At 30.2% G+C, this 27,854-nt stretch overlaps 1 protein-coding gene across 1 annotated transcript; it reads right to left on the bottom strand.

Annotated features, from left to right (window-relative positions):
- Positions 1-257: 257 nt before the first annotated feature.
- LOC113401703 (uncharacterized) lies at positions 258-27,534 on the bottom strand. Its single transcript, XM_064218139.1, has 14 exons — positions 27,240-27,534; positions 18,736-18,959; positions 18,008-18,190; positions 17,169-17,382; positions 16,215-16,426; positions 15,218-15,397; positions 12,737-12,887; positions 12,026-12,189; positions 7,266-7,604; positions 6,733-6,946; positions 2,380-2,591; positions 1,761-1,946; positions 839-1,127; positions 258-405 (listed from the first exon to the last, which is right to left on the bottom strand). The coding sequence occupies exons 1-14, from the start codon at positions 27,265-27,267 to the stop codon at positions 347-349; spliced, it is 2,655 nt and encodes an 884-aa protein (XP_064074209.1). The 5' UTR covers positions 27,268-27,534; the 3' UTR covers positions 258-346.
- Positions 27,535-27,854: the final 320 nt, after the last annotated feature.

The raw sequence follows: 27,854 nt of genomic DNA on the forward strand, positions 1-27,854 counted from the left end.
GCAAAATCAATTAATTGTGAAAAATCTTTTCTTATTGCCTCCACTGGTTCATTTTTATCCCAAACGATCGGAATTGCGATTCATGCTGCTAGCATTCTTGCCCCCTTTCCACGCGGTCAGGATATATAAATCAACTCTTTTTATTCTTATTTATATATACATAGTTAATACCTTAATGTTAATAACTAACCTTTATGTAAAGAACTTGTTATAAAATAAATTGTTAGAGGAATGAATAAAAATCATTTGTTCCTTAATACTGGTGACATTATAATTATACATATATTTTATTATATTATTTGATATGTTACAATTACCAATAAGCTGCTATAAACTAATAATAATATTAACCACTTCGCCACTGTCCAGTGTTCTGGGGGATTTGTCCATTTCTTTGCATGGGATCTGCAAAATAAAGAAATTAATGCTTTCATACATTTAGAAATTTATAAAGATTCACATTTCGTCTGTACCTACATATATTTTTAATGTGGGTATAACCTTATGTTTATAAACCGATTTAGATAATTATTTTCGCGTCTACATTCAATTTGTTTTGTCAGTAAAATTCATTCCATAATACGAACTCTTAAAGGATTCGAGGTCGCGTTGCCGTCGATTAGCCAACATAGCTAATTTGTATCGCTTATCTCTAGCCACGCGCTTTGATGAGTGACTCTACACGAGTGTGTTAATTAGTAGTTCCACTCGTGGAATAGACCTTTACGTCTTTACAGAATGACCAAGGCTGTTAGGTTCTCTTAAATAATAAAATAATTAGTAACTATCAACTTATAATTTATTACGTAAGTCTTCCCAATTGATTGATCGTACATACCGACTACATTTTGTTCTGTATACAGAGAAGGCTCTTCAATCTTCCCTTCGAAAATAATGAGTTCTAGTTCATTATCTCTGATGAAGAAAACAAAAGGCCTATCCACTTTCAACTGGACTCCATCCTCTATGAGAGGTATGACCATTGCTGACGAGGATGCAGCAGCTACCGTACCCGTCTCGTCAACTGACAAGTAAACTTTGTGCAAAAAATTATTCACTTGTGCGGAACCATTTTCGAACATTCCTGAAAGATTTGCATTTTTCGAAAATAATGTGTTGATCCTCATCTGTAATTATTTTTAATAATTAGAAATATACAAGGAGAAAAAATAAAAATTAACGCAATTGATCTTGTTCATTCCGTCATTGATTATTGGTAATAAACATAAAGTTCTGTGAAACCTATAATTTCGCAAGTTAAAGAATAGATCCAGGAAAAAAATTTCCATATATTTGCAGTAGTTTCCGCTTAATGTTAGAAAAATAGAATATATTTAAAATAATAGAATTAAATGTATTTTTGTCGGGTGTTTTACCTTCATCAGCGAAGAGTGCAATACGAGTAGAATCTAGACTAGAATCTAGTAGTCCAGTACTCGCAATATCGCCACTAGACTTCGCCTTAAAGGTAGGTTTATAAAATGATCACTCAGAAGATTATTGTTTGACCTTGAGGTCAGTGTTAATAAGTATCTTCAATCAAACGATTTGCTGAAGTTACGCACTTCAATAGTTATGTACCTTTAATTAGTTCATACTAATGGTAATCAATTCCATAAGTAACTATATATTTTTACTTTTTCTTAAATCAAAAACTTGAATCAACTTTTTAAAAATTAACTAATCGGATATCCTCATTCATATGAGAATCAAAACCTAATAAGTGTTTTCTAATAAAAGGTAATATCTGATGAACTTACTTTGCGTAAAGGTTCCACCATGCTGTCACTATAATCAATTGTAAACTTGGGCATAAACAGACGGACGCTTGTGGATTCCATTAATAATGTTATCTGTGGGAGACTCATGTATGGAAGATCTCTGATTAAAGTATTTATGCCGCTACGATCGTGCGGAACTAATACAAACATGGAATAACGACCAGTCTGAAAATAAACGTTTTTATTATTTAACATACGTTACGATAGAACAGACATAAAAACATCTAGAACTATCAGTAAGAACAAATTCAAATCTCACAGCAGTTCACGATCGTGAAATTTTAGAAAGTTATATGAGATCTATAATAATATTAAAATTAAATAAAGGTCGTATCACTGAAAGTCAGTATTTAAATTTTTACAAGTGATATCCTAATAATTTAGTAAAATTAGTTTTACTAAAAGTCGTTTCACAACATTGAACGATAACAAAACGTGTGACTTAGCAAGTAGGCAGTACCTGGGTAGGTCTGTCACTGGGAAATAGATACTCCTTACTCAAATTTATACTATAATATTGTTATATTTTTATGCAGTGATTATTTCACATAGTTTTTTTTTTAGAAAAGAACGATGATTAATTCAGAAAGAAGCTTACCCCATATGGTAGTTCTAAAGCGTGAGATCTCAAATTATCGATGTACGCATAATTCATGTCTTCGTGTAATTCCATCATGGCTACTTTTTGACAGGAATTTCCATTATAAAAGCAACTGGCATGCGTATATTTTGGATTAAAGGCATAACGCCATGTACCTTTAAAGTACAACGCGTTTGTCAATAACGATTCTGAAGTTGGGTTGATCTCCGCTGAAATTAAAGTTTAAGAAATTGATTATTTTTAAAAAAGCAATATCTTTGGAGTTCCACTTATATTTCCACAATTATTTATAGTGTTTAAATTTAAATGCAATTGTTTTGGCACTAAAGGGTCCCCAAAATATCATCATCAAAAATATTATCATAACTATTCATAGCTGTTCATCCACCTTTCAAACTTGGATTGAAACGAACCCTGCTAAACGCCTACTCCACGCATGTGATAGTATCAACCGAAGCATCTTGTAAATAAAACGTATTAGCATTGGTTATAGCATTTATTTTTTTAAGTTTTGATATTCATTAGACCTGCAAGAACCGTGATTAGAAGACATGAATCTTAACCGTGGTTTCCGAGTTCAAACCTGAACATGCAGAAATATCATATATTTTTTAAATCGCTTAATTTCATTACAAATGTGTTGTCCGGCGTCGAAAACAAACATCGTGAGGATACCTGTGTGTGTGTGGCAAATGATAATAATCTGTTATTTGTTATCTACCAACCCGCTTCGGAGCGTGGTGGAAAAGCTCAAAAACTCAAAAAAACAGTGGAGGTCTTAGCCGAACCTTAAAACATTTAGAGGCTGTTACTTCACTTTTATTTTACATTGTAACTTTAATAGTACAGTACAGTATCGAGTTGTAATGACTGATGAGAGATGCATTGTTACAACTATCTTTATGAAATAAATTTCATTATCAGTTTAATGTATTGACTTTTAAACTTATTAAAGTATATTTTTGATCTGATCTTCTAATTTGGTTAAATTTTACAAATTCATTGATTAAGACGGAGTTCTAAGCTAACATACATAAAAACACAACACAATTGATACACTTCTTTTTTAAGTCTGTTAAAAATATAAAAGACAGTATAGTCATAATGTTTATATATATGTATATATCATAGTGATTAAGTATTAAAAAAAACTGTATGAGGGGCCAAGATATATAGCCTATTAAACTAAAAGAAGGAATTGAGATGAACAAACCTTAGATGAACGTATTCTATGCGATTTAATAATAACTCAGTTACCCTGTGTACGACAAACAGTTTATTATTAATATATCTTTATGTATAATATACCTAACACTAATCCACTTATCTACTGTCTATTCAATGCTACTTTAATCAACTCCGTCGATATTTAAAACTCAATTTTTTCGCAAATCCATAATAAATATCATAAATCTCGACTCGACCGATGACATCGCTTCAATTCCTTTTTAAAAATTGTTAATTTGTTATTTTTCTTCTTGTGATTGGAATAGACTATAGATAATATGATTGGCAAATATAAAATGTAATACATACTTTATAAAATAAACTATGAAACCACTATTGGAGATGTAAGCAGATCTTTGCGGTTGATTTAATGGTTGTTAGTCCGTCGTTAAACAACTATATTGCCGTTCCTTGAAACATACATACCTAATATGTAAGAATTCCAAAGAATTTTTCGTATTTGCTAACCAATGTTTGTCGATATCAATTTAAACATCAGTACTATATAAACTATTTAATATTTAAAGTCTGCTGGATATATACAATATTCTTAATTTAAAAAAATGCCCTAAGCCTATTTCAGTAAATAGGATACGAATTTGAAGAAAATAATTTCTTTGGTATAAGATACAGTTTCTAGCTTAGCATAATATAAAGTTTTTAAAAACACAAAAAAAAGACGCAAGAAAATTCATATATATCAATTTAAAAAAAAATTTAAAGCCTCGAACCACCCTCGACATAAAAACAAATTTTGCATAAAAACTTCCATCACCATAAAATTTCTTATCCCGGGTCATAACTTAATTGCAATAAACATTTATGAAACAGTAAGTAGTAAGTATAGAAGCTTCTCAAATTGTGATTACTAAAATACATGAAATTAAAAAAAAAAATGTTTTCTTTTGTTCCGAAATAAGTTTCCAAAAGCGCCATTCTGACTATTTGCCTAAGGCGTTGAGTTTGCTCGGAACGGCGATAATATCCACAAAAAAAAAACAGAACGGAGATATTTATCGCTAAAAATATAAAACCAAGGCCGAGAAGTTAGTAGAGGTTTCTTTCTGCGTTTTATGTTCTTTACTTTATAAAATATTAAAATTATAATTACGTTAAGTGAATACATTTTTAAGCGATAAAAGGTATGGATATATGTTTGTGTATCTTATTTCAATGAAGATAAGCGTTGGGAAGCTTTTAAGATGAATTTCTACTTTCATGACCTTTAACTTTAAATAACCAGAGATGAGAAAACCTTCATTATTTTATACGACCGGAAACATCACAGCTACATCGTGTTTCAAGGATACTTGTCAACTCTTTGTAATGCTTTTCTTGCATATAATGTTACAATAATATTTTATAGACATTATAAATACGACTAAGAAATAATTACATGAATAGCCTTTATAGCTTTTTAATTAAAGGTGAAGAACTTCACGGTAGACAAATGTCCAAGAATTTTCAAGATTAACATTCAAGATTAAAAACGCAAGGATAATCGCAACAACGATACATATAATCTGATACATTGTTTGAGTATTAAAAGTATAAAGCGATCTAACAGGAGTGTGATTTAATTTATCGTTAGATTTAAATTAGATTTAAATTATCGTTTATACCGACTAATAATTTAGTTAATTTCAGAAGCGGAATATTAACCAGTAGGTAGTTAATTACCAACTTAACAACTTAAAGAGATATCCAAATCAATTTTATACAAAAAATTATGATTCCCTTATTTCTCGAAGCTTGTCTAAATGCCTTTTATGTATTGTATGCCGTTGTGTATTACAAACTGATTTCAATTAGTCTTATATATATACCACTCGTCATATAACTCTGTAACACGATTGCGAATATGAAAGTTTTTCACTTAAATATTACGTTATTGTCATGTGACCCTAGTAACATTGAATATTTTCATTATTAGTTTAGGCCATACAAAAAAAACAAGCCAATAGATCAGCTGTCGCGTGCTTCCCCAACTCTGCTCACTATTATTTTTTATAAGAACAAGAAATTTACAGCTATTTCAATAGTCCAACTTATATAACCATATTATATTATATACTAAAGCCTTCTCCACAGGTTACAACTTCTGGTATAAGTTTAGGCATTACGAAAAACGTCTCCTCGTTTGTTTTGAGATGCGACGTTTAAGACAAGCATAATTTGATTATAACGTTTTGTGGAATATTTTTAAATCACCGTATAATCCGAAACGCTGAACTAACGCTATTTTAAAGAAAAACTGTACATCAATTTGTATTCACGTTCGGTGTATAATTTTCAAATATGTCTGCATATTTAAAGATAACCCATCAAGCATTATAATTTAAATATTATGCAATTCTATAATCCTAATATCCGGTACCTATTAACAAAGAACTTGAATCTATTCAATTAATTATTATGTATTAAAATACATTAACAAAAACCCAATAATAATTAATATTTATTACCTATATATATATATATATATAAATATAATATATAACTATTAATCTTGTAATAAATAAAAATTAATGATTGTATATCTGTCCTATATGTGTTCCTTATCTATTCATCCGATTGTGATGAAACTTTGGTGAGGTTTTTAGTACGGCAGTGTTAAACCGGGGAGCCAAATCTACTAATTTATAATGATTCCGATTCCATTCCGATCCAATTTAGATTATTCTTCACAACAATTATTCTCAATTGAAACGTAATTGGGGAATTTGACTAGTATATAAAAGTTACGATAGATTTCCGATTCTATTTCGATCCTACTTCGATTGAACCGCAACTGTAATTGTCGTGTCATTAAAATAGAAAAAACAACTAAAGGGCAAGGATTGCATTTCGAGCGAAAATTTAATTTTGTTAGTAGAATTGTCCCAAAATAAAGACGCTTTACGTCGACTTTTAACCGATAACTAGTTTAAAATAAAAATCATACATATATTCATGCCACAAAATTCGCGTCACGTTATACAAATCTATCATTACGGCATAATTACCAACATATCGCAAAAAAAAAAAAATATCGCTTATTAGAGTTTTAACTAGTATTACGACGATTTGGAAAATATACCCAAATTAGATAAAACTATCGATTCAATAGCAATTTTTACTTACAAGGTTGAACCAAAGCCGGTATGAGTCCCTTTGTGTGGTGATTGATCCAACGATTGATAGTATTAGCGGCGTTTAATGTATCACCAAAGTCGACTGTATAAACACTTGACAAGTAAATATTGCGTACAGCTTGTTCATACTCCTTTTTAAGTTTTAGCCTGTTTGATACAAATACTGCATTCGTGTTTTGGAGAGTGACCCCTGAAGTGTTCGCCTGTAATAAGAATAATTGTATTGCTTAAACCGTTTTAAATTTATATTTTTTTATAATTTGTAAAGTACAAATAAATTTTCATATTTACTGTGGACATCAGCTACAAAGAACCACATTCATCAACATTTAGTCAATTATCTAAATATGAAAACCACCTAATATACCCGCTGTTCAGGTGAACTGGTAAATTATTTCTAAAACTGTTTTCATAAGTATTTAAACATTTGTAAACACTACTGAGTCTAAAAAATATAATAATAAAATACTAATATGTATATTTTTTTATTTAAAGCAAATTAGTAATAAGTAATAGACATACGTATAATGCGTTCAAGTATAGATTCAGCTGATCTCTAACTTCATCTTTATATGGTGACAATCTCAATGCACTTTTAATTTCAGCCTCTGTATCTCCACTTGTAACTTCCAATAGCATAGCCAAAATTGATTTAATACTGGCAGGTGATACCATTACATTTCCTTTTTTATCTTCAGCAGTATATCGAAGTAGGTCCGTATCGAAAAAGTTTAGCCGTGATATGTCTGATGGAACATTTTGGCGGCAATCGAGGCTCCCTATACCAGCTAGTAAAAATACTGCAAGAACGTATATAATTAATAAAATCTTCACTCGTTCACAATACCAAGCTGACGATAACTAAGATTTATAAGCAGGCTAGTTTTAATGACTTTTAAGTGCGTAACGAGCGTCACTGTATAGTTACGAGTCAAGTTTTCCCAGGTTTTTATTAAAAGTAACACTATTAATATCTGATACGTATACATAATATATATTTCTAGTGTAAAGGTACAATTATTTACAGAAATAATCTATGGTGATTATTAATATAATCGTACATGTATGTTTAAGGACGAATCTAAGCCTTCATTAAACACACACAAATATGGAAAAAATTATTGTGTGAGTACTGCTTGAAATAGTCAGAAAAACCCAACAATAAGACTATTTATGATGCTTTTGATGACAGGGAAGTAATATCGCACTATTACAAATAAACTTTATATATAAAGACATGCTTTAATCAAAAAACAAAAACCTTGTGTTCTTAAATAATCAAGCTGTCTAATATGATACGCTATGTTGATTACCCTTTGATTTAGTTGGAAATTTTCCTCTTGTAACCAGTTTATTATTGAAAAAAAGTAACAGTATTTAATTATTTATTGCAATATCAAGAACGAAGGCTTAGTTTCGATTAATTATAACAAATAACGATAATTCAAAATAAAATAAAATGTAGAATTAATAACTAAATTAAATTAATAAATAGCTTGACAGAATATTCCTTAATTTTGGTATTTTTTACCGGAGTATAAAAATTACATAAAACCAGAATGGTTTAAATACAGATTATATTAATATGTATTTAAAACATTTTAGTTACAAAAAAGATTTAACCTATTTAAAAGCTTAAATAACTCAACTAGACGAAAATATCGTATATTTTAAAAGAAAAAAGAACGTCAAAGTCTAATTATTACTCACCAGTAAACAAAAACATATTTTATATTTTTCGCAATATACAAAAACACTATAATAAACACGCGTTAACACAACAAAGAACCATATCTCAATGATCGAGATCCGAGGATCGTTTAAAAACAATGAACGAATGGTTAACAAATAGGACTCAAAACGAATGAAGAATGATATTGAATAAGATGAAAAAAAAAATGTCGCGTGTCATGCGGAACTACATGTAGCAGACCAGTTTTTCAGCTTTACTATTACGTCACTCGGAATATAATCATTTCATACCAATTTATTGAATATTTAAACGTATTTTTTTATTTTTTCGTCTTGTTTCTTTTTATAAATAGGTAATTTGAGATGTTCATATTAATAGATATTTTGTAAATTATTATGTAGCTACCTACTTTAAATTGATCTCCTTTGTATAGAATAATGTGGACGTACTCTTGCATTTTAGTGTCACGCTGCTGTTAGAGATTTATGAATACCCGACATGCTCGGTACCACTCGTCTAAACATGAATATTTTGGTATTTTTAATAATCTCTGTAATTAATTATGTACTAGATTTTGATGAGAAGACTTTTAAAATCAAAATCAAAAATATTTTATTCAAATAGACTAATAAAAGAACTTTTAAATCATCATGTTACAGTTGAATTAAATATAAAGTGGACCGGTTCGGAATGTAGTTTCTACCGAGAAAAATCGGCAGGAAATTCTTATAAGTTACAGAGGCATGTTAATTAATAACAATAAAATTAATTGAATTCACCACGCCTTGTTTGTCTTATTTATCTTTTTTTTTTTTTATTTAAATTTATTAATAGACCAACTAAAGACATACCGAATCATGCCTCAGAGAGGTATTAATTTGTGAAAAAAGAAGTTACATGTGTATTACAAATTAATCTTTACTTCTCGTATTTATCAAATCATTGACAATGTTTATTTTTAAAAATATCTATATGGTTCGTATTATAATTTAATCTAATTCATAATGAATCGTATTGCTGTAAATGTATTGTGACACAACAGTAAATTTAACCAAAAACTACCCGAAGGAATCGTCCCGAACTAAGGAATACATCGGTCAGCTAATTTTGTATGTAATCAAAGTTTTTTTTTTTTATATTTTATCATCACTACAAAATTATTGTCAACTAATCAAAAACAAAGAGATTAAAACATACACAATTTTTCCAATTTGTACCGTTACAATTTATCATTATAATTTATAAATACTTAGATAAAAATAATTTCATACATAATATAAATTAAGTTGATTATATTGCTAGCCTACTCGTATTCGAGAGTTATCGATAGTTTCATTGTCATTTCCATTCGAAATAACAGACCAAGACAAACTTTTATTCGTTTAACTCCAAACATGTTTCGTACGAAAACTGTGCAGAATCTTAACTTATTTTATAATCCATCATTTTAATCCATGAACCTCAATTGTCGTACAGTTACACAGATCATGATAATTTAAAAAAAAATGGTCTTGGTCTCTGAAAAAATTACTAAAGGAAAACTTTACTAGCATTTTAGTTGACCGATACAATTCTGAGTAATTAATGTTTTATTTTTTTTCTCTAAACGTCACTGTCTTGTTTAAGCAGCGTATTTAAAGCCATTAGAGCATACGAGTCCAAGAGTGAAGACCGCTGATCGGCAGACAGGTTGTGACGGAACCCGACTGTTTGGGGATGGCAGAGTATCCGGAGATTAGGTGGACCATGGGAGAAGCCTATGTTCAGCAGTAGATGCATTCAAATTTTTTTTATTAGTCTTGACATAGGGTTAAAAAAAAACTATATGATTATATTATTTACGTTTAATGCGTGGACGTATTACTGAGTCGACTATGTAAGTACGTGTGTTACATTTATTTTGCTATTAATTAAACAATACATAAATAATAAATGACATAGATACGTAGTAATTTTATTTTATAATTAATTTTGATTCTGGTCAATAAGAGTATTTTAACAAGGTTCTAAGTTGCTACGTTCAAAATTCTAACTATTTTTTCGATATAGGAAATGCTTCTTAGATATTTATTTCAACTATTATATCTCGTTTGACATATTCCTCTCTATAAGTATATTTTATAATTAATTCTATCATGCATCTAATCAAACGTAATTTACAATTGACGCAATACATTCTATAACTATTTATTAGTGGTTTAATTACATCTTGTAATACACAAATGTTTCTATAGACACTACAATTATTAGATCTTACCTGATCAAAACGAGATCATTCTACTCACATTAACAGTATTAAAAACAGATAACATTCCAAGTACAGGCTAAATAATGATCCAGAAGCCGCAGTGTTTTGTTTAAAAAGTGCTAATAACTCGAAATAATGTAACGTGTTCTGTGGTTTAATTATTCTGGATTATTATAATATATACCTGATATATTACCTTTGGTTTATGAGGTATCCGAAACATAACAACAAGGATTCAATGTTTGAATGGGTTACATTATTATTAAGCAAAAAAAAAAGGACTTTATGGTATAGGGAACAAACCATCAACATATTGTATAGTTACATTGCGTTGATATGCATACATATACCTTTTATACAGACAAATGTAATCGTTTTCACTAAGTAGGTAGTTAATTATAATGATCAAACTGTATTTCAATCAATATAACGCTAATGAATTCTACATTATTCATCCATTTGTTAAATAATAAATTTATGTATTATAAATATAAAACAAGGTGATTTTATGTATAACTCAATGCGTACAGTCATTCTATTTAATGGCAGCAATTGGCGTCGTGTGGTCGCGTATTATCACGACCACGACTATGTGTAGAACACCTTTTTGATTTTTTTACTTAACGTAAGTAAATAATGCAATTAACAAATAAAATCGTACAGATAGGTTTTTTCAGTAGTATTAAGCTACTGTTTCGATATTTTGGTGAGTTCTTTATTACTTCAGTGTATATGTGACGAGTTTTTGTATTAATTGTAATATTTTAATAAACAACTATTTAATCAAAAAAAGCGACTGCGCTTGATACGCCAAGTCAAGAACTACTCTCATTACAAATACATGACGCCAATTTTGCTAAGAAATTGTCATTTTATCGTAATCAAATCGAACGTTGCCGTTCAACCAATTTTCTATTCCACTAACCAAATCAAGTTGCAGTTCCGTCGAAGTTAAATAAGTTGAATTAGTCCTCCGTCACGATTAAGCTGAGGTTACTTTTGGGATGATTATTAAAAATTTGGAATGGGATAGAGTCGGGAACCTATCATAATCGTTATAAGTTCGTAGAATTGGTCCCCTGTACGAATATGAAAACGTCTTATAACTATAAAATTGACATTTCTATAATATTGTCTTGATACTATTTTAAATTAATTTTGATATTATTTTTATCAAAATAATTTCAGTTTAATAGTTTGTTTAGGGAAAGTATCGAACACAGTAAAGACAATTAGTTTATTTCTTTTAATTTTTTTTTAATATAATTATCTATTATTGTAATGTAGAAATGGTTTTATGTTATGATAGATGTGCTTTATTTCTTGTCATTTAAAATATTATGTAACTTTAAAAGCGCCGTCGACGAGGGACGGATCTGAGACGCGGCCGGTGAACAGCAGTTGTCTCGTCATCTCGTCTTGGATGAAGAACAGGAACGGCCTGTTCGCAATCACCTCAGCGTTTGGCATCATTTGTTCGCCGAATTTATTTTCGAGTGCGATTTCTGTAAAACAATATCAGAATGAAGAAATGTCATAAATTATACAGTATGTAGAAGTTATGTCTGATCTTATTTTGATTTACAAAAGACTAAGTAATCAGAGTGTACTTAAGAACATTAATTTTAGTAAGTAAGGTACATTCTGTAAATGTACCATTGCTGGGCTAATGCCTTCTGTTTATTTGATAATAAGCTTTGGAGCTAATATAACCACGCTTCTTCAACAGTGGTTGGTGGATTATAGATATACATTATACATTATACATGTGTCAAAATTTCATTGAAATTATACTCATGCACACCTCACGACGTTTTACTTCACCGCCGAGCACGAGATGAATTATAAGCACCAGAGAAGCCCATGGAAATTCATTGGTGCTTGGTTTAAATATGAACAATATACGTATATTTTATAAAGTAAGTATTTGGAGATACTTTATCTCGTAATACCTAGTATCCGAGTAAGAAAAGAGCTTCACGTTTCCTTATTGCCTCATTTAAACTTCCCAGAAACCGATATAATGTACTTGAAATATAAAATTAATATTACCTGTAGCTGAGTATACAGTACTTCCCAATTCGTTTACTTCAACTCCAGACCGTTGTAATACTTTGGAAATCTTCAGTCTGTTGGAGAGAACTTGACCCCGAGCGAGTCCAGGGAATGAGGCAGTATCTTCGAACGCTTGCCTTATACCCAACTAAAATGGAACAATACCCAAATATAATATATTATAACATAACTAGTGTTAATAAAATATTTGTGGACAAAACCCTAAACAACCATTATTTACGATTTAAAAAAAGTTTGGGCTTATTTTAAGACGCTACTCCACTGCGAGTTGGTTGGTTATGTTGGTTAGTTGGTTGGTATATTACAGATATTCATCAGACACATTTCTGAGTGCACAGCAGGGCACGAGATGAATTATAAACATAAATCAACCACAGCTCAATTCAGTGTTGCTTACGCCTTATGAACTCGCAACCTTCAGTTACGATACACGTGTTCACCACAAAGCCATCTTAGCGTTACTTATGTTATTTTAATTAGAAATAAACTTAATTAGAAATAAAATACTGTTCTATCAACTCTTTATATTATGTATCGGTTTTTAGAAGCATAATTTGTACAACCGCATAATTATTGAGTCAATGTAATCGAACGAAAACATTGCAAGGAAATACCCACATCAAACGTTTGCATATGACGTTCACGACGTATCTTAATGAGGAAAACGTAAGTCATTTAAAGTTATTCCAATGTTGAATCATTGGGAAATCTTAAATCAATCAATTTATATTGTATTTTTAAACACTGACCGCTATCGGTTAATATATTTACTAACAAACGGTATCAGTACAACTTATACCTTTATGTTAAGTACCTTCTGAATATTCGATAACCTTTCTTTGTAAATGCATTTTTATCGACCGATTAAACTTATGCAAATATATAAAAAACATATGAAATCATAAATCATATGGAAATATTGTAAATAAAACGAATATAACTAACATGAACAAAAACGTATAATAAATATGCTCTGTGTTAGGAATATTATATATTATTAAAATTAAGAAAATTTGTCTATGTCTAAATCTGTTTGTCTTTGATTAGTGATATTTGACAGTGCGTCAGAAGGCTATGCTGAGAGACTATAGTAATAATAATTATGTAGTGTCAATAGTAACTGAACAAGATTAAGAACTCAATTGTGATAAATACACTCTGGACTAGCATGTAAAATTTACATAAAAAATTGTGATATAAAAATGAAAATTCTTAAATATATATATTCTCTGATGTAACAAGTAACAAGGTGATGCGTTATTAATATTTTATTCCCAATGCTCGCCCAACTATCGATTATCGAATCGCAGTCTAAGAACGACAATTAAAAAAAAAAACTAAGCATTCCCATTTCGTCACAATATAAAAATATTATTTAGGTCGTCCGACCTGCCGACCTGCCGACCTGCCGGTCTGTCCGACGTAACGACCGACGAAATGTATCTAACATTATATTAAACTGAAATAAATAATTGCATACGCGAGTATTTCGGTAAAACAGTATCGCATACATATTGAGATACGCAAGTTTGCGTGAATATTTAATTGAAAAAATGATTTTAAAGTATTTGGTATTTTGTCTTCTGTGCTAAACTTAGAATTCAATAGTTTGTTGATTCAAAAATCAATCGAAGTAAAAAATTTTCTATTCAAGTAGAATCATAAAAGTACTTTGAAATTCTTATCACATGACACAGTTTTGAATCAAATAAAAAACCTTCCACCGGTTTGGAATGTAAAATCTCCCGAGAAGAACTGGCAAGAAATTGGGTAGCTACTATTTTTCTCTAAGTAACGTCTAACATATTATGTAATGTTAATAAAATATAATTAAATTTATTAATGCATTAAAATCAACGAATACTTTTGATTATGATTATTGTTGATTGATTGATATATTATTATTATTTATTTATTTATTTATATACGTAACGTCAATCTTATTTAAAGTTTAAATAAATTTTGGTACAAAAATTTTAATTACAAAATATTTTTTGTAAAAGTAAGGTCAATTATTTTTTTTATTTCGATATAAATGTACAATATGTATAAACATATTCCGAATGTAATTATGAAAGTAAAGTCTTATTTAAAGAATGCCTTATTTTTTAAAAAATATTATATAAAATTTTAAAAAGTGTCTTTCTCTCTTGACAAAAAGCACTTGACAAAAACCTCTAAGCAAAAGTAAACAACGTTAAGTTTCTTTTTTTTTTCTTAAATACTCCTCCCTACATATAGGTTGTATGTGCCTTTGCATTATTTTATTAATTTGCTTAACGATAACGTAACTTCACTTCTTAATAAATACTTTTTTATTCCTAGACAACACAATTTAATTTTCAGTATTTTCAACAACAAGTTTCATTTGGACTCTACGATGATAAATTCTTGTTTGACTCGGAATGTTGTGTCAGTTTTCTTCTTTGAGGTAAGGATTTAATAATGATCACTCACCTCTTTCAAAATTCCGCCCAGGTGCGAAGTATACTCAAACTGGAACTTCGGAATAGTGACATCAACAAAATATTCTTGGAGGTAGTACAGTTCAGTGCGTAATTCACTTAATCCGTCGAAAATATAAGGCAATCCAGTCAATGAATTTGGGACGATTACGTACATTGAAAATTTATTACCCTGAAAATATAACAACATATTTTCTTTTATTTATTTTAAATTTGGAATGTTTTAATTAAGTAATTATATGTATACAGTCACATACGTGGTAATAAACATTAATCTCTTAATAATATAATCCACTATGGTATTGAGTTCTCTGAAATTTGTCGTAGTAGTTTTCACTTTTCTCATCACTTACACTCATCATATATTCTGCGGCCAAACAGCAATACTAAGTATTGCAGAGTGAGCCAGTATAACCACAGGCACAAGCAACATAACATCTTAGTTCACGAGGTTGGTGGAGTTTTTGTGATACGAGAAACTATTAATATTTCTTACATTACAAAACACAAATGTCTATAGGCAGTGGTGACTATTTACAATCAGGTACATTGCCAGCCAGCAACAAAATATATACAAAAAAAAACGTAGTCGTGATGATGACAAGAGATCTAATGGACTGACGCTAGTTATCTGGGAACTGTTGCCTTTTCTCTGTGACGATACATCCATTGTTACATTAGTGTTGTCTCATGTCAGGGAAACAGCGTTCAAAGTTGAAGCCATGGCGGAAAATTACAAAATAATGATGGCAATATTCATCTTTAATTCAATATCATTATTATTAGCAAATGGCAGTTGAAATATCTTGAAATAATAATTTAAAAAGAATCAAAAAGTTAACACTATATCTTATTGTCTTCGCCGATAGTTCATTGTCCGTCAATTTCGTTTCAATAGGAAAATACTACTAACATTACAATACACACTTTTAGGACCTTCATTTAAACAAAGATAATATCATCTCAAATTAAATGAACATATCACTTACCAAATATGGCATCCTTAAAATTTTTGCGTTAAATCTTTTAGATTCAGCAAAGAAAAACTTATCTCTAATGTTCATAAAAGGAATTTCTTTCGTATCTTCAATAGACACGTAGAATAATTGTGATTTAGTTGCATTCGGTGCGAACTGATGTTGCCAGGTACCTTTGAAGAATATAGTGTTCAATACCAAAGCTGATACGCCAGATACATCATCTGAAACCAAAAATTAACCAAGCTTAGAAACATTCGAAAGCAAATAAGAATTATTTACTGCAAATGTAAATATTAAAAACGTAATCTTAGAGGGTATGATAATCACATAACCGAGCGACATTGAATGAAAATGAAGCTAGGTGACTAAAACTTATGAAATAATTTAAGCTAACATTTTATGTTTATTTCGGCAAATCAATTTCGAGCCGAGATACAGATACATACTCGTAGTTCAGAGGATAAAACAAGTAAATCTTATTATAGTTGTATCTGCAAAAGTTGCGGGAATCGAATCTGATCTGGGATAACGTCACTTATCTTCAGCGGGCCCAATTCCCAGGGCGGCAAAATTAGGATGATGAGAAAAAATATTATATTCCAAAATATAAATGGTATACATAATAAAATAATCTGCTATGAACAAAATAAACAATATTTATTTAAAAATTGTATTGTGCAAGCTAGGTGACTTTGTGCAAAATTTCGATAATGGGACGGCATTTTTTCAATGCCTGGAATTCAGCAGATAAACATCTTTAACGAATTTTATGTACCAATAGTCCATCATTTGATCGATAGAGAAGAATAACCACCATTGGATAGATTAAAATCTGTTCCACCGTGTTATTCCAGGGATAAACATTCCTAATTTAAATCACGATAACAAATTTAATGATTGAAAAGATTTTGTCTAGCTTTATAAACTTTTATTTAATTCATTCAATTTTTATATGAACCTTACCTGGCTTAACCAAATCCGGAATTCTTCCTTCGGTTGCATTAGAAACCCAACAATTGATAGCGCTAGCGGCCGTTACAGGATTACTGAAATCCAAGTTCTTTAATTCAGTCTTATAGAACTGTTGAGAAATCGCAGCAAAACGCTGTTGAGGTATGACTGTCGCTCCGACATATATTCTGCTTCCTAAGTTCAGGATGTACTGTGACGATTGAGTCTGTAAAAAAAAAATATATTTTATTATTATTACCCCATCGAATATGTTATATAGACTGTAATATTTTTCAAGAAATAGTTTATGTAATGCAAAAAGATTGCAAATCAGACTCAAATATTAGGGCATTAAAACAAACAAACTCTTCATCTTTAGAATATCACTATAGATCTATCTTCAGTATATACTGAGGGTAGGACTTTTCGGAATTCAATCTGAGTAGATATCGTATTCTTACATTATTAGGAATATAAAAAGTGGTAAAATTATCAATGTTATATCTCATTGTCTTTGATTAGTTCATGGCTGAACAAGAGACAAATTATAAATACAAATTAAACGGATAGAAATTTAGTGGTGCTTGGTTTGCCCGCAATTGTCGGTTAAGATGCAAGCGTTCTAACCACTTGGCCATCTGAGCTATGTAATATGACCAGAGTTCATAGACATGATGATTCCATGTCAATTTCATGGGTATTTGATATTGTTAGTTATTTTTGTTTCATTTGAGGCGAACATACACATTTTAATTATAAGAAAGATTTACGCTTCCTTCCGTGTTAATATCATCATTAATCAATCATTAGGTGGCCCATTTACCTGTCGCCCAATAAATAAAAATACGTACCTGTAATGAGCTTAAGATCATAGCGAATTTTTGTCTCACAGAATTTGTGTCACGGTCGAAACCCAACACATATGCAAGCTCAGATTGTGTAGATCCAGTTGCTGCTTCCGTGAGTATCGAAAGAGCCAGTTTTAGTCCCAATGGCGATATGAGGAAATTCGCTTGCGAATTCGAAGCTACTCGCTAAGGATATATGAAAAATAAAATTATATTATGCATTAAATTAAATATATTGTTCTAATTATTTATAGCACTATGATAAACGCGTATGTATACAATTTGTTTGAGACATATTCTACGACAACTTTATTTACATAACAATAACAAAATCAAATTTTCAGCAACATTTAATTTTATTTATTTCTTGAAATTTTTAGCAGAAAATATATCATGGGTACGATTTGTGATGCTAAAATTTAAATAAAATAACTCATGCATATAAGCGATACTTTATCAGAAACCTTCACATATTTGCACAAGTACCAATTCAATCAGATGAATAATAAGCGAACGCATAGACTACAAACAAAACTAAGCAACTATAAAATATGTTCATAGTGTCAGTTGCGTTAACACTCAGGACGCTCACTTATGACATTTTTGATTTGATTTTACATTGTACGTCTATAGAAAGTATATGTGTGCCTTCTACATTTTCATGTAAATAGTATTTAAACTCTCAAAAATTTAATAATTAATTTTTTAAAGAAAATTATTCAATCTTTTACCTTAGTAAGCGACCAGTCGAATTTATCATAATCAGCTACCGATGGCACGTACTTGTCGATGGCTTCAAGATATTCCGTGTCTGTCATCCCATCGGGACTTGGTGTAACAGGGACCACTTGCGATGATATCGCTGATGGACTGGCTTCACTATCTGGGTTTCCAAAGACGCTCTCTAAGAGCTCCGAGGTGATAGGAATGTTTGAACTGCATATTGATATCGGAACTGAAATAAAAATTTTACTTAATATTAACATCTTTTAAGAATATATGGCGGTATTCATTTAATTTTCAAGTTTAACATACTCCGTGAATGTTAGTAAAAATAAATGACAAAAGAGAAACCATAATACTTTCTGAAGGTTATTAATATTAATATTTTAAAAAGTTAATTATGTAAAAAATATTGGTCTAGTATTATATATGTATTATATATAGAAGTATCTTAAAAACTACTGGATTGATTTCATTTCGGGTAACTCTTTTTGGTTCTTTTAGCCTTAAAGTTAGACCTGATAATATATCAAACGCTATGTCATTTATATGAGAATTTAATTTGCGTATAGAGAATAGATCTACAAAACCACAGACGTCAAATGGAGTTTCTTCGAATTTTATCCTCGTGTTATATTTAATAGAAATAAATTTGAAGCTAATACTCTACTACAGTACTCGAAAACAATAATATTCTATACTTAATTTTATTAGCTTTAAAAATTAAACTTCTGGGGGAAAAAATTAAACTGCGATCATGATCGAAAAATATACTTATAGTAATCAAAATATACTTGTTTCACGTACAGTTATTTTAAAATCTATACTAATAAATGAGTATATAAGCTACGTTTTTTTTAAACAAACTAATCAATTTATTATGTCCAAAACATGAATACTAGAAGATGCTGCGTGTTTTGGAGTAGGTTTCACTGTATATTATTTGTACAAGTAAGCGAATATATACCTACCTATATATTTTGATATAGGTAGACGGACAGGCAAATTGGTGAACTGATGTTAAGTGATCACCACCAATTAACATCAGGTACCGCCCAGACAATGGCGCTGTAAGAAATATTAACCATACCACACATCGCTAATTCGCCACCTACCTTAGGAACTAAGATGTTATATCCCCTTTGCCTGTAGGTAAACTGGCACATTAAACTTTTCAAACCGAAATAAAACAACCTAAGTATTACGGTAGAATACATAATATTATTAGTACTGCTGTTCGCAGCTATAAATTTTAAATACTGACTTGAGAAGTGTCAATTGAATATATTTTTACATGTTTAATGAAACCACTTTGTAGTGTTCATGTAAATTCTAAGGAGAAAAAAAAGTAACTAGAGTAAGTTGTGCAGAATAATATGCCTTATTTTTCTTCACATACATATAATTATTCTTCTAAGTATATCAATAATCATAAAATAAATACTTAGAAATGTTAATTTAAGAGGAAAACCAAAACCAAATTGAAGCCAAGTCTGAGATTCGCTTGTAGCAAACCATATTCTATAATATAACTGGTTTAGTTCGTGCTGATCATATCAAACGTGATAGTTCAAAATATTTTATTTCTACTATGAATCTATGTACATTCTGATAGATCTATTTTAATATATTTGTTTTTTATTAGTATAGAAACTGATTTACAATGTCATATATTTCTAAGAATCTATTTTGACATTTAAGATTATTCGTGGAAGATAACTGAGAGCGTTAAGAGAAAATAGACAAATGGACAAGATCTGTGTTTCGAGGAATACTCCTGGAAAACTAATTTTGCCGTACATATGTGACCTCACTTCCAAATGTTGTATAGGTTTTGATACAATTCGGAAATTATCTTTCAATTAGTAATATGTATTACTCGTTAAAGCCCGACGTCTTCGGTTTAAGCCCGAGCCGACCCGAATGGCCAATAAAAAAATTTAGGTTTGTTTTGTTTGTTGTTTTGAAGAATTCTTAGTAGTTATGAGGTTGGTGAGCTGTGTTTACAGATTTGTCTCCCAGTGAGCACGTAAAATCTTTAGTGATGCGCTTGGACTCCACAACTTTCCATCCAATCGGGTTATAAGTATGTAACTGAACTTACACAGGGGTATAATATTTTCTATACATTTGCTAAGATTGGCCGCTGTGACCGAAATAGGTAGGATATCAATTATTATCGCCAAATTAAAACAAGTCTTTCAAGAGAGAGAGAGAGAGAATTAATATGCGTGTGAAGTGAATCTTTATATTATAATTATGAATGTTGAAAAAATATTTATTTAAATGTTGAAAAGGAGTAACTACTGAGCTTTATGCCGGTTCTTCTCGGTAGAATCTACATTCCAATCCGGTGGTAGCTTCACTTAATATAGTTTGTTAAATGACGATTCAAAATCGCTTGTAAAAGCCTACTTGAATAAAGTCTATTTTGATTTTGATTGAGTAATCGCAAACTGGATGTAAGGATAGGGTGAAGGAAAAGTTTTGGGGAGATTTTGATGATTTAATTATGATTATTCCGTTGCATGAAGAAAGTATTTTTAGGAGCGGTTTTCATAGGCACGTGAGAAGGATGAATTATTGTTATGAATGAGTAAATGGAGTCCAGGGTTTTGGTACCCAAAATGACGAAAGTAAAACTTTTGATCTAGCCATTGCATTGATCGAAAAAGAGATGAACACCTCATTAATATAAAAGTTGCCAGAATACATCCCAAGTCGACTATTACCTTATTAGAAGCAACAGTCTGAAACATGTCAAAGATTATAAAATTACACCAGGAGAGGCACTAGTAACACAGCATTAGTATATTGCTTTTGCATGGAAAAACCGTGAAGTTACAAATAAGTCATCTTATAGACCACCCATCCATTAAATGAACGAAATGGGAGATATGATATAATGGGATTGAACGAAATAAGATTGAAGTGTGAATGAATGTTAGAATTAGATAACATAGTGAATTAGAAGTGCAGCAAAGGATATTGTGGGAGAATCAAACCGGAAAGAGGTGGTAGACAAATATATATGGTGGCGAAAGAAGTGCAAAGTGTAATGACAGATAAGAAAAGTAGATTGAAAAAGAAGATGATTTTTAATCTCAATGTAGCAAAAATATAATTAATGAAAGAAGAAAGCAAAAAATGTCGTCCCCATTGTTAGAGGAAAAGCTCAGACCAGTTATATAAAGACTTGAGAGTAGGCTTGAAAATTAGCAGAGTAAGTGAAAGGACGGTTTACTTTTGAGTTAGTATGGACATGTGAGGCGCAGAGAGGTATTTATGCATTAGCGTAGAGAAATAGAGAGAAAGAGGATGATCTGAGAGCAGAATGAAAGAAAAGACATGCTGCGCCGACCCCAAATAGTTTGGGACAATGGCAGCAAAAGAAGAAGTAGTTTTCCGGGCAATACAAGCAAATAAAATTGATTCTATTAACTCGATACAATATACAAAATCAGCCGGAAAATCAATTGGCGCGATCTTACCCGAACGCACTATAATATTTCTGAAATTTACATATTGTTTAATGGAATATTTTAGAATTGAGGTTTTTTCATTTAACAAACTATACCCTTTAATTTTTATCTTGAGAATGAATTATAAGATTATATTTCCCTATTTAAAGAAAGTTCACTGCTAGGCAATACGAAAACTTTATACATCCTTTCGTATTTTAGGCAACGATAAAAATAGCTCAATAGAATTTAAACAATAAATCTATTAAAAATATATAAATATATATAGGTAATTAAATTACTAATAAAGCCGCCCACCGGTTTGGAATTTGAATGTAAATTCTACCGAGAAGAACCGGTAATAAACTCAATATATAATAAAATGTATTATCTACAACGAATTCGATTTGTAATAATTTCACGTAGTTTATTATAACAATAATAATATTTTTCTCGTTCGATTATATAACAAATTTGATGATTATTGAAAGAAAATATAATTAAAATATAATCAAAATAAATATGGAGTAAAAGTAATTTATAAAAACATACAATTTCTTTAATATTATAAGCATATCGTTCTTATAGATATAGCAATATAAAGCAACGAGGTATACAGTATACGTGCCACACAACAAGGGACAAGGGAGTAGAGAATCTGTCTTATGCCATCATGCCCCCTCTACGCCCCGTTAGGGTATGACGTCATAAGAGACGTGACTTGTACGAGAGTGACGTGCCTTTAACCGTTACGGGACACGAGTCGGTCTTAAACCCAATGCTCACCAATAAGCATATCACATTTTTAATGTATTTCAAGTGTTTTCGTGAATATTTAATTATGTTATTTTTCAGTTTTCATTGAGTTTTTTAAATATATCTTTGTAATTAAAATTACCATGGTATCGTACTATTAAGAGGTTATGAAGATAAAACAATGATAGGGCTGTCATGATAACCGTATTTAAAAGTAACTTATAATAAATAGATGTATTATAAAATATATATATATACATATATATTCTTTTTACCTTTAATAATTTTACTGTTCTATAGATAGATATTACTTAATAAACGATATAGATGACCTTTCAAACAACTCAAGAGTTATCATCGATATTTTTATTGACATATCTAGTAGTAAATTGACTTCAAACCGCAACGCAGACGTTACTATTTGATAAAACAAATTACTAATCGGTCAATGTTTTTGCGGTTTGTTTATCAATAATACATTTTTAATTATTAAATTACAGGTTTATAATTATGTACCTTTGACGCAATATTACTGGTTTTATTTTTGCTTTTATATATCCTCTTTCGTTTTCGTTTGTTGTTTTGATTTGTGTCTGATTATCACCAAAGCGGACTACGGATCGGTCATGAGCCAGTCATTATCAATAAAAGTTTGTACTACTCTGTATAATAAAAAGTTATCTATACAACTAAATAAAATTGAAGTGTCTGTTTGTAATGTCAAAATTAATATAAAATTAGTAAATGCGTATGAATGTTTAAATGATATTTAAACAAAGTATACAGTTATTAGAAAAAGTCTGTCCGTGGGTCAGTCTGTTTGTTGCGGGTAACCTCCGAAACGTCTAAGCGGATTTTGAGGATTTTAGTGATAGATAGCTACTATTTTAAGGAGTAACTATTAATTAATTAAGGTAAAGAATCATTGAAGATCCACAGATAAAAACTCAAATTCCTTTATTCAACATAGAAACATTACACTTTCTTATTGATGGTCAAATTAAACACTACCACCGGTTCGGAAAAAGGAGCACCCTGACCTGAGAAGAACCAGCGAAAGAAACTCAGCGGATCTTTTTTTTGTCAAATTAATTACATACATAATTGTATATGAATAGAAACAGCCAGGAGGCGATAGTTTCATTCCCAAGGTGTGCTATCAAACATAAACTCACTAATTGTATAGTAACCTTTAGCATACAAGCGTTCCTTAACATAGTTTTTAAATTTGGCAACAGAAGCATTTTGAACGCTTTCTGGGATCCTGTTGTAGAAGCGTATACATTGCCCCACAAAAGAGTTACTGACTCTATGCAGTCAAGTAACAGGAGTAACAAGATTGTGTTTTTTCCTTGTACCAATGGTATGAGAATCACATTTTCTCATAAAAACATTATTATTTTTCCGTACATACAAAACATTACAGAATATATATTGAGAAGCAACAGTTAATATCTTAATTTCTTTAAATTTATACCTTAATGATTCCTTGGCTTCTAGGTTATAGATTGCGCGAATAGCCCTTTTCAGTTGTTAGGATCTGAAGAGCTACCAGGTTTAAATATTGGAATGTCTTTTCTATGTTTCATCAGGTCAGGAAATACACCACGTTGAATACAATCATTGAATATTATTGCAAGATAAGGTGCAATCACATCAATAATTGATTTAATCACCTTTACAGAAATACCCCATAGATCAGCAGTTTTCTTAATGTCTAATGACTTAAATGTACAAATTATGTCATTGGTCTTTACAGGGGTAAAATTAAATTTTGATTTGCATTCTCGTACATTTTCTTTCATCAATGATTCGGCAACTGCTGGAGATAAAAGAAGTAACTTAGTTGTAGAAACTGGTATGTCAGCAAAAAATTGTTCAAAAACTGAAGCAACTTCCCGTTCACTATTTATGACTTTATTATTATAATTTAAGTTCAATTCGGAGCTGCGACTGCCACCTCTACCACTTTCACAATTAATAATTTTCAAAGTCATTTTTATTTTGTCATGTGCATTCTTAATTCTATTTTTTATAGTTAAAGACTTTGCCAAAAAGCACACTTTTCTAAATAATTTTGAATAGTTACTTACATAGTTGGCAAAAGTGGCACTGTGATTGTACGTCCTTTCATTATAAAGCTCGTACATTCGTTGCCTACTTTTATGAATTCCAATAGTAGCCCAATCATTGAATTTTAAAAAGTTTTTTGTATTAACTGTTTTAGAAGTGAATATTGCATTAAACTTGTTTCTAATTAATTTAAATAGATTATTATACAAAACATTGGGATTATCACTAAAAGATAGGTGTGGGAGATTAGCCATAATATTACTTCTAAACTTCTCAATACGACTTGTGGTCAAAGGAACAAACATATTTTTTTCGGAATTGCTTATTTTTTTAACATGGAAATTAAATAAAGCTTGTTGTCCACAATGATCTGAATTTAGTTTATTAATAATAATTTTATGTTGTGTAATATGGGTTGCAAATATATTATCTATGCAAGTTGCTGTGGAATCTGTTATTCTAGTTGGTTCTAAGAAGAGATTTACCAGATTATATGAACTTAACAATGATCTGAATCTAATACTTATGGTTGTATTATGCAGTAAATTTATATTAAAATCCCCACAAACAATAATTTCTTTATTAGATTCAGATAATTTCGATAAAACATTTTCCAATACATTTTCAAAAAATTCATATAATCCACTAGGGGGCCTGTACACGCATACTATGCTATTTCTATAGTTTGCTCAATAGAAAGGCTCACAATATCTTTACGTTCCTTAAATTTAAAATTTTTACTCATAAGTATTAAAGAGCCACCGCGTATAGCTTTATTCCTACTGAACAAACTAGCCATCTGGTGCCCACTAAAGTTAAACATGACCTTATAATTCAGAAGCCAATGTTAATAATTATCAATTCTCCCAACTAATATAATTAGTGTAGTAGAAGGACAATGAGTACTGTTCAAAATATTATTCATTATATGTGAATAACTTGCAACTGGCATACAATAATTTGTTACTAATTGTCCCTTACACATGTCATTGAGCAAAACACCCACATCTCTTCCCATTCCATCACTATAAATTTTACACACACAGCACACAGCCCCGAACGATCCCAAGAGTCAGAAGCGCCCCGACAATCACACGCATAGGAAAAATAAAATATATAATAAAACCAAATTATTATTTTTTTCGAGCTAATCTGCCTACCCGCGTTTTTTCCTAATGTGTATACATTAGGAATTACTGAGAACACTTAAATATTTTTGAAGTGAATAATTTACAAAATAAACATCTATTGTTTTTTTAACAATATTAATATTATTTAAAAAAATTTAGTCTATGATTACCGAACTTTTACTTCACTTTACTCCACTTTTTTTAACTGTTATTAGTATAAAGACAAACAATACTATTAAAGATATTTTTATATATGATAATTTAAAAAAAAAACAAATAAACAATGTGTTATGTGTTTATTTAATAGGAAACTCCGACCTCATTAATCAGTTTAATTTATATTGAATTATTAAATAAATTTACTATAAACTAATAACTCATAATAAGGGCATTAAACCAAATAATCCATTATAATTAACTTGTTTTTTTCCTGTATTATATGATTATTATAAGTTCCAACATCTTTAACAAGTCACGTTCGTTATATTCTTTACAAGTTGTCGTCCGGTGTAAGGCATAAAAAGCCTATGCAAAGAGCATGGGAGTTCAAGCTTTCTTCATACCAAATTTCATCAAATTGGGGGGGGGGGGGCTTACGCGATAAAGCAAGAGACAGACAGACAGAGTTACTTTCGCATTTATAATAATATTATAGATATAGAAGTACAGATTATGTATCTTGCTAGACTTAATCTTCTTATACCCACAAAACAAATACAACGGTTTTTATACTACTTAATCCCTAACAGGTTTCCAGCAATTTACAATTATTAAAGATCTGTGGAGGAAAAATATATCTTACGTCATCATGTAAAGATTGTTTATCAACATTAGCCGCATGACGATAAACAAATTGCTTTTTTATAGAATATTCCTATTTCGTTTTTTAAAATAACTACGCATTTATCACAGATTAAATATAAATAATATTTTAAATAACAAAAATAGAGACGTGATTTTAGAATATACAGAGTTAGTTACATGAACTTACATGCGTAACGCGACCTTACAAACGTGAACTGACAATCTATATATATACATATGTAGGCAGCGAGTATATACAAAGAGACACTAGATACACAAAAAACTCACCTAAAAAGATCACAAGTAACAACCTCATCTTTGCTCTTGTCTTCAAACAAGGAAAAACTTTGTCGAAATGTCGAAAAAAATATGTCAAAAATGTTCAAGGTTTCGGAACCGGATGCGATCGATTATACTTAATAGGAAATAATAGTATCAACACATTTGAACACCGAGATATTACTTAATTTTAAACAAATAATAAACACAATTCGAAAATATACATTTACAATGCGTGTACATACTACGGAATGTAAATCACAACTGCCGATGATATACGCCGAGGAAGGTTTTTACAACCGGTTCATCGACAAACGATAGCGTGCTTTTTATATTAATAAGTTTGTATATACTGCATATGTAGTAGTTGACTAATGAACAAAAATATAATAGACCAGTAATTTTAATGACGTAAACTATTTTAATACAATCTCGCTCTAATAACATCTGTGATCTGAGACCAAAAAAATGAAAACACAACGGACTGAGACTAGAGAATCGAGTTACCTAATACAACACTAATACAAGTGTATTAGTGTAATTATTATATTAGTAAACAGTAAAAGCAAATTAGCTTCTTTATCACGACCATTTTAGTTTGTTTTTTTCCTAAATAATTAAATC

The sequence above is a fragment of the Vanessa tameamea genome, chromosome 20, assembly GCF_037043105.1.
Source record: "Vanessa tameamea isolate UH-Manoa-2023 chromosome 20, ilVanTame1 primary haplotype, whole genome shotgun sequence".
Classification (NCBI taxonomy): domain Eukaryota; kingdom Metazoa; phylum Arthropoda; class Insecta; order Lepidoptera; family Nymphalidae; genus Vanessa; species Vanessa tameamea.

Bases quoted from the DNA above. Each gene is read 5' to 3' on its own strand.
- LOC113401703 (XM_064218139.1), bottom strand. From the start codon at position 27,267: ATGAGGTTGTTACTTGTGATCTTTTTAG. The intron at 2,592-6,732 runs GTAAGTAAAAAT...CTTTAATTTCAG, and splicing joins ACCGGCTTTGGTTCAACCTT to CGGAGATCAACCCAACTTCA. The intron at 1,947-2,379 runs GTAAGCTTCTTT...GTTTATTTTCAG, and splicing joins CTTTAGAACTACCATATGGG to ACTGGTCGTTATTCCATGTT.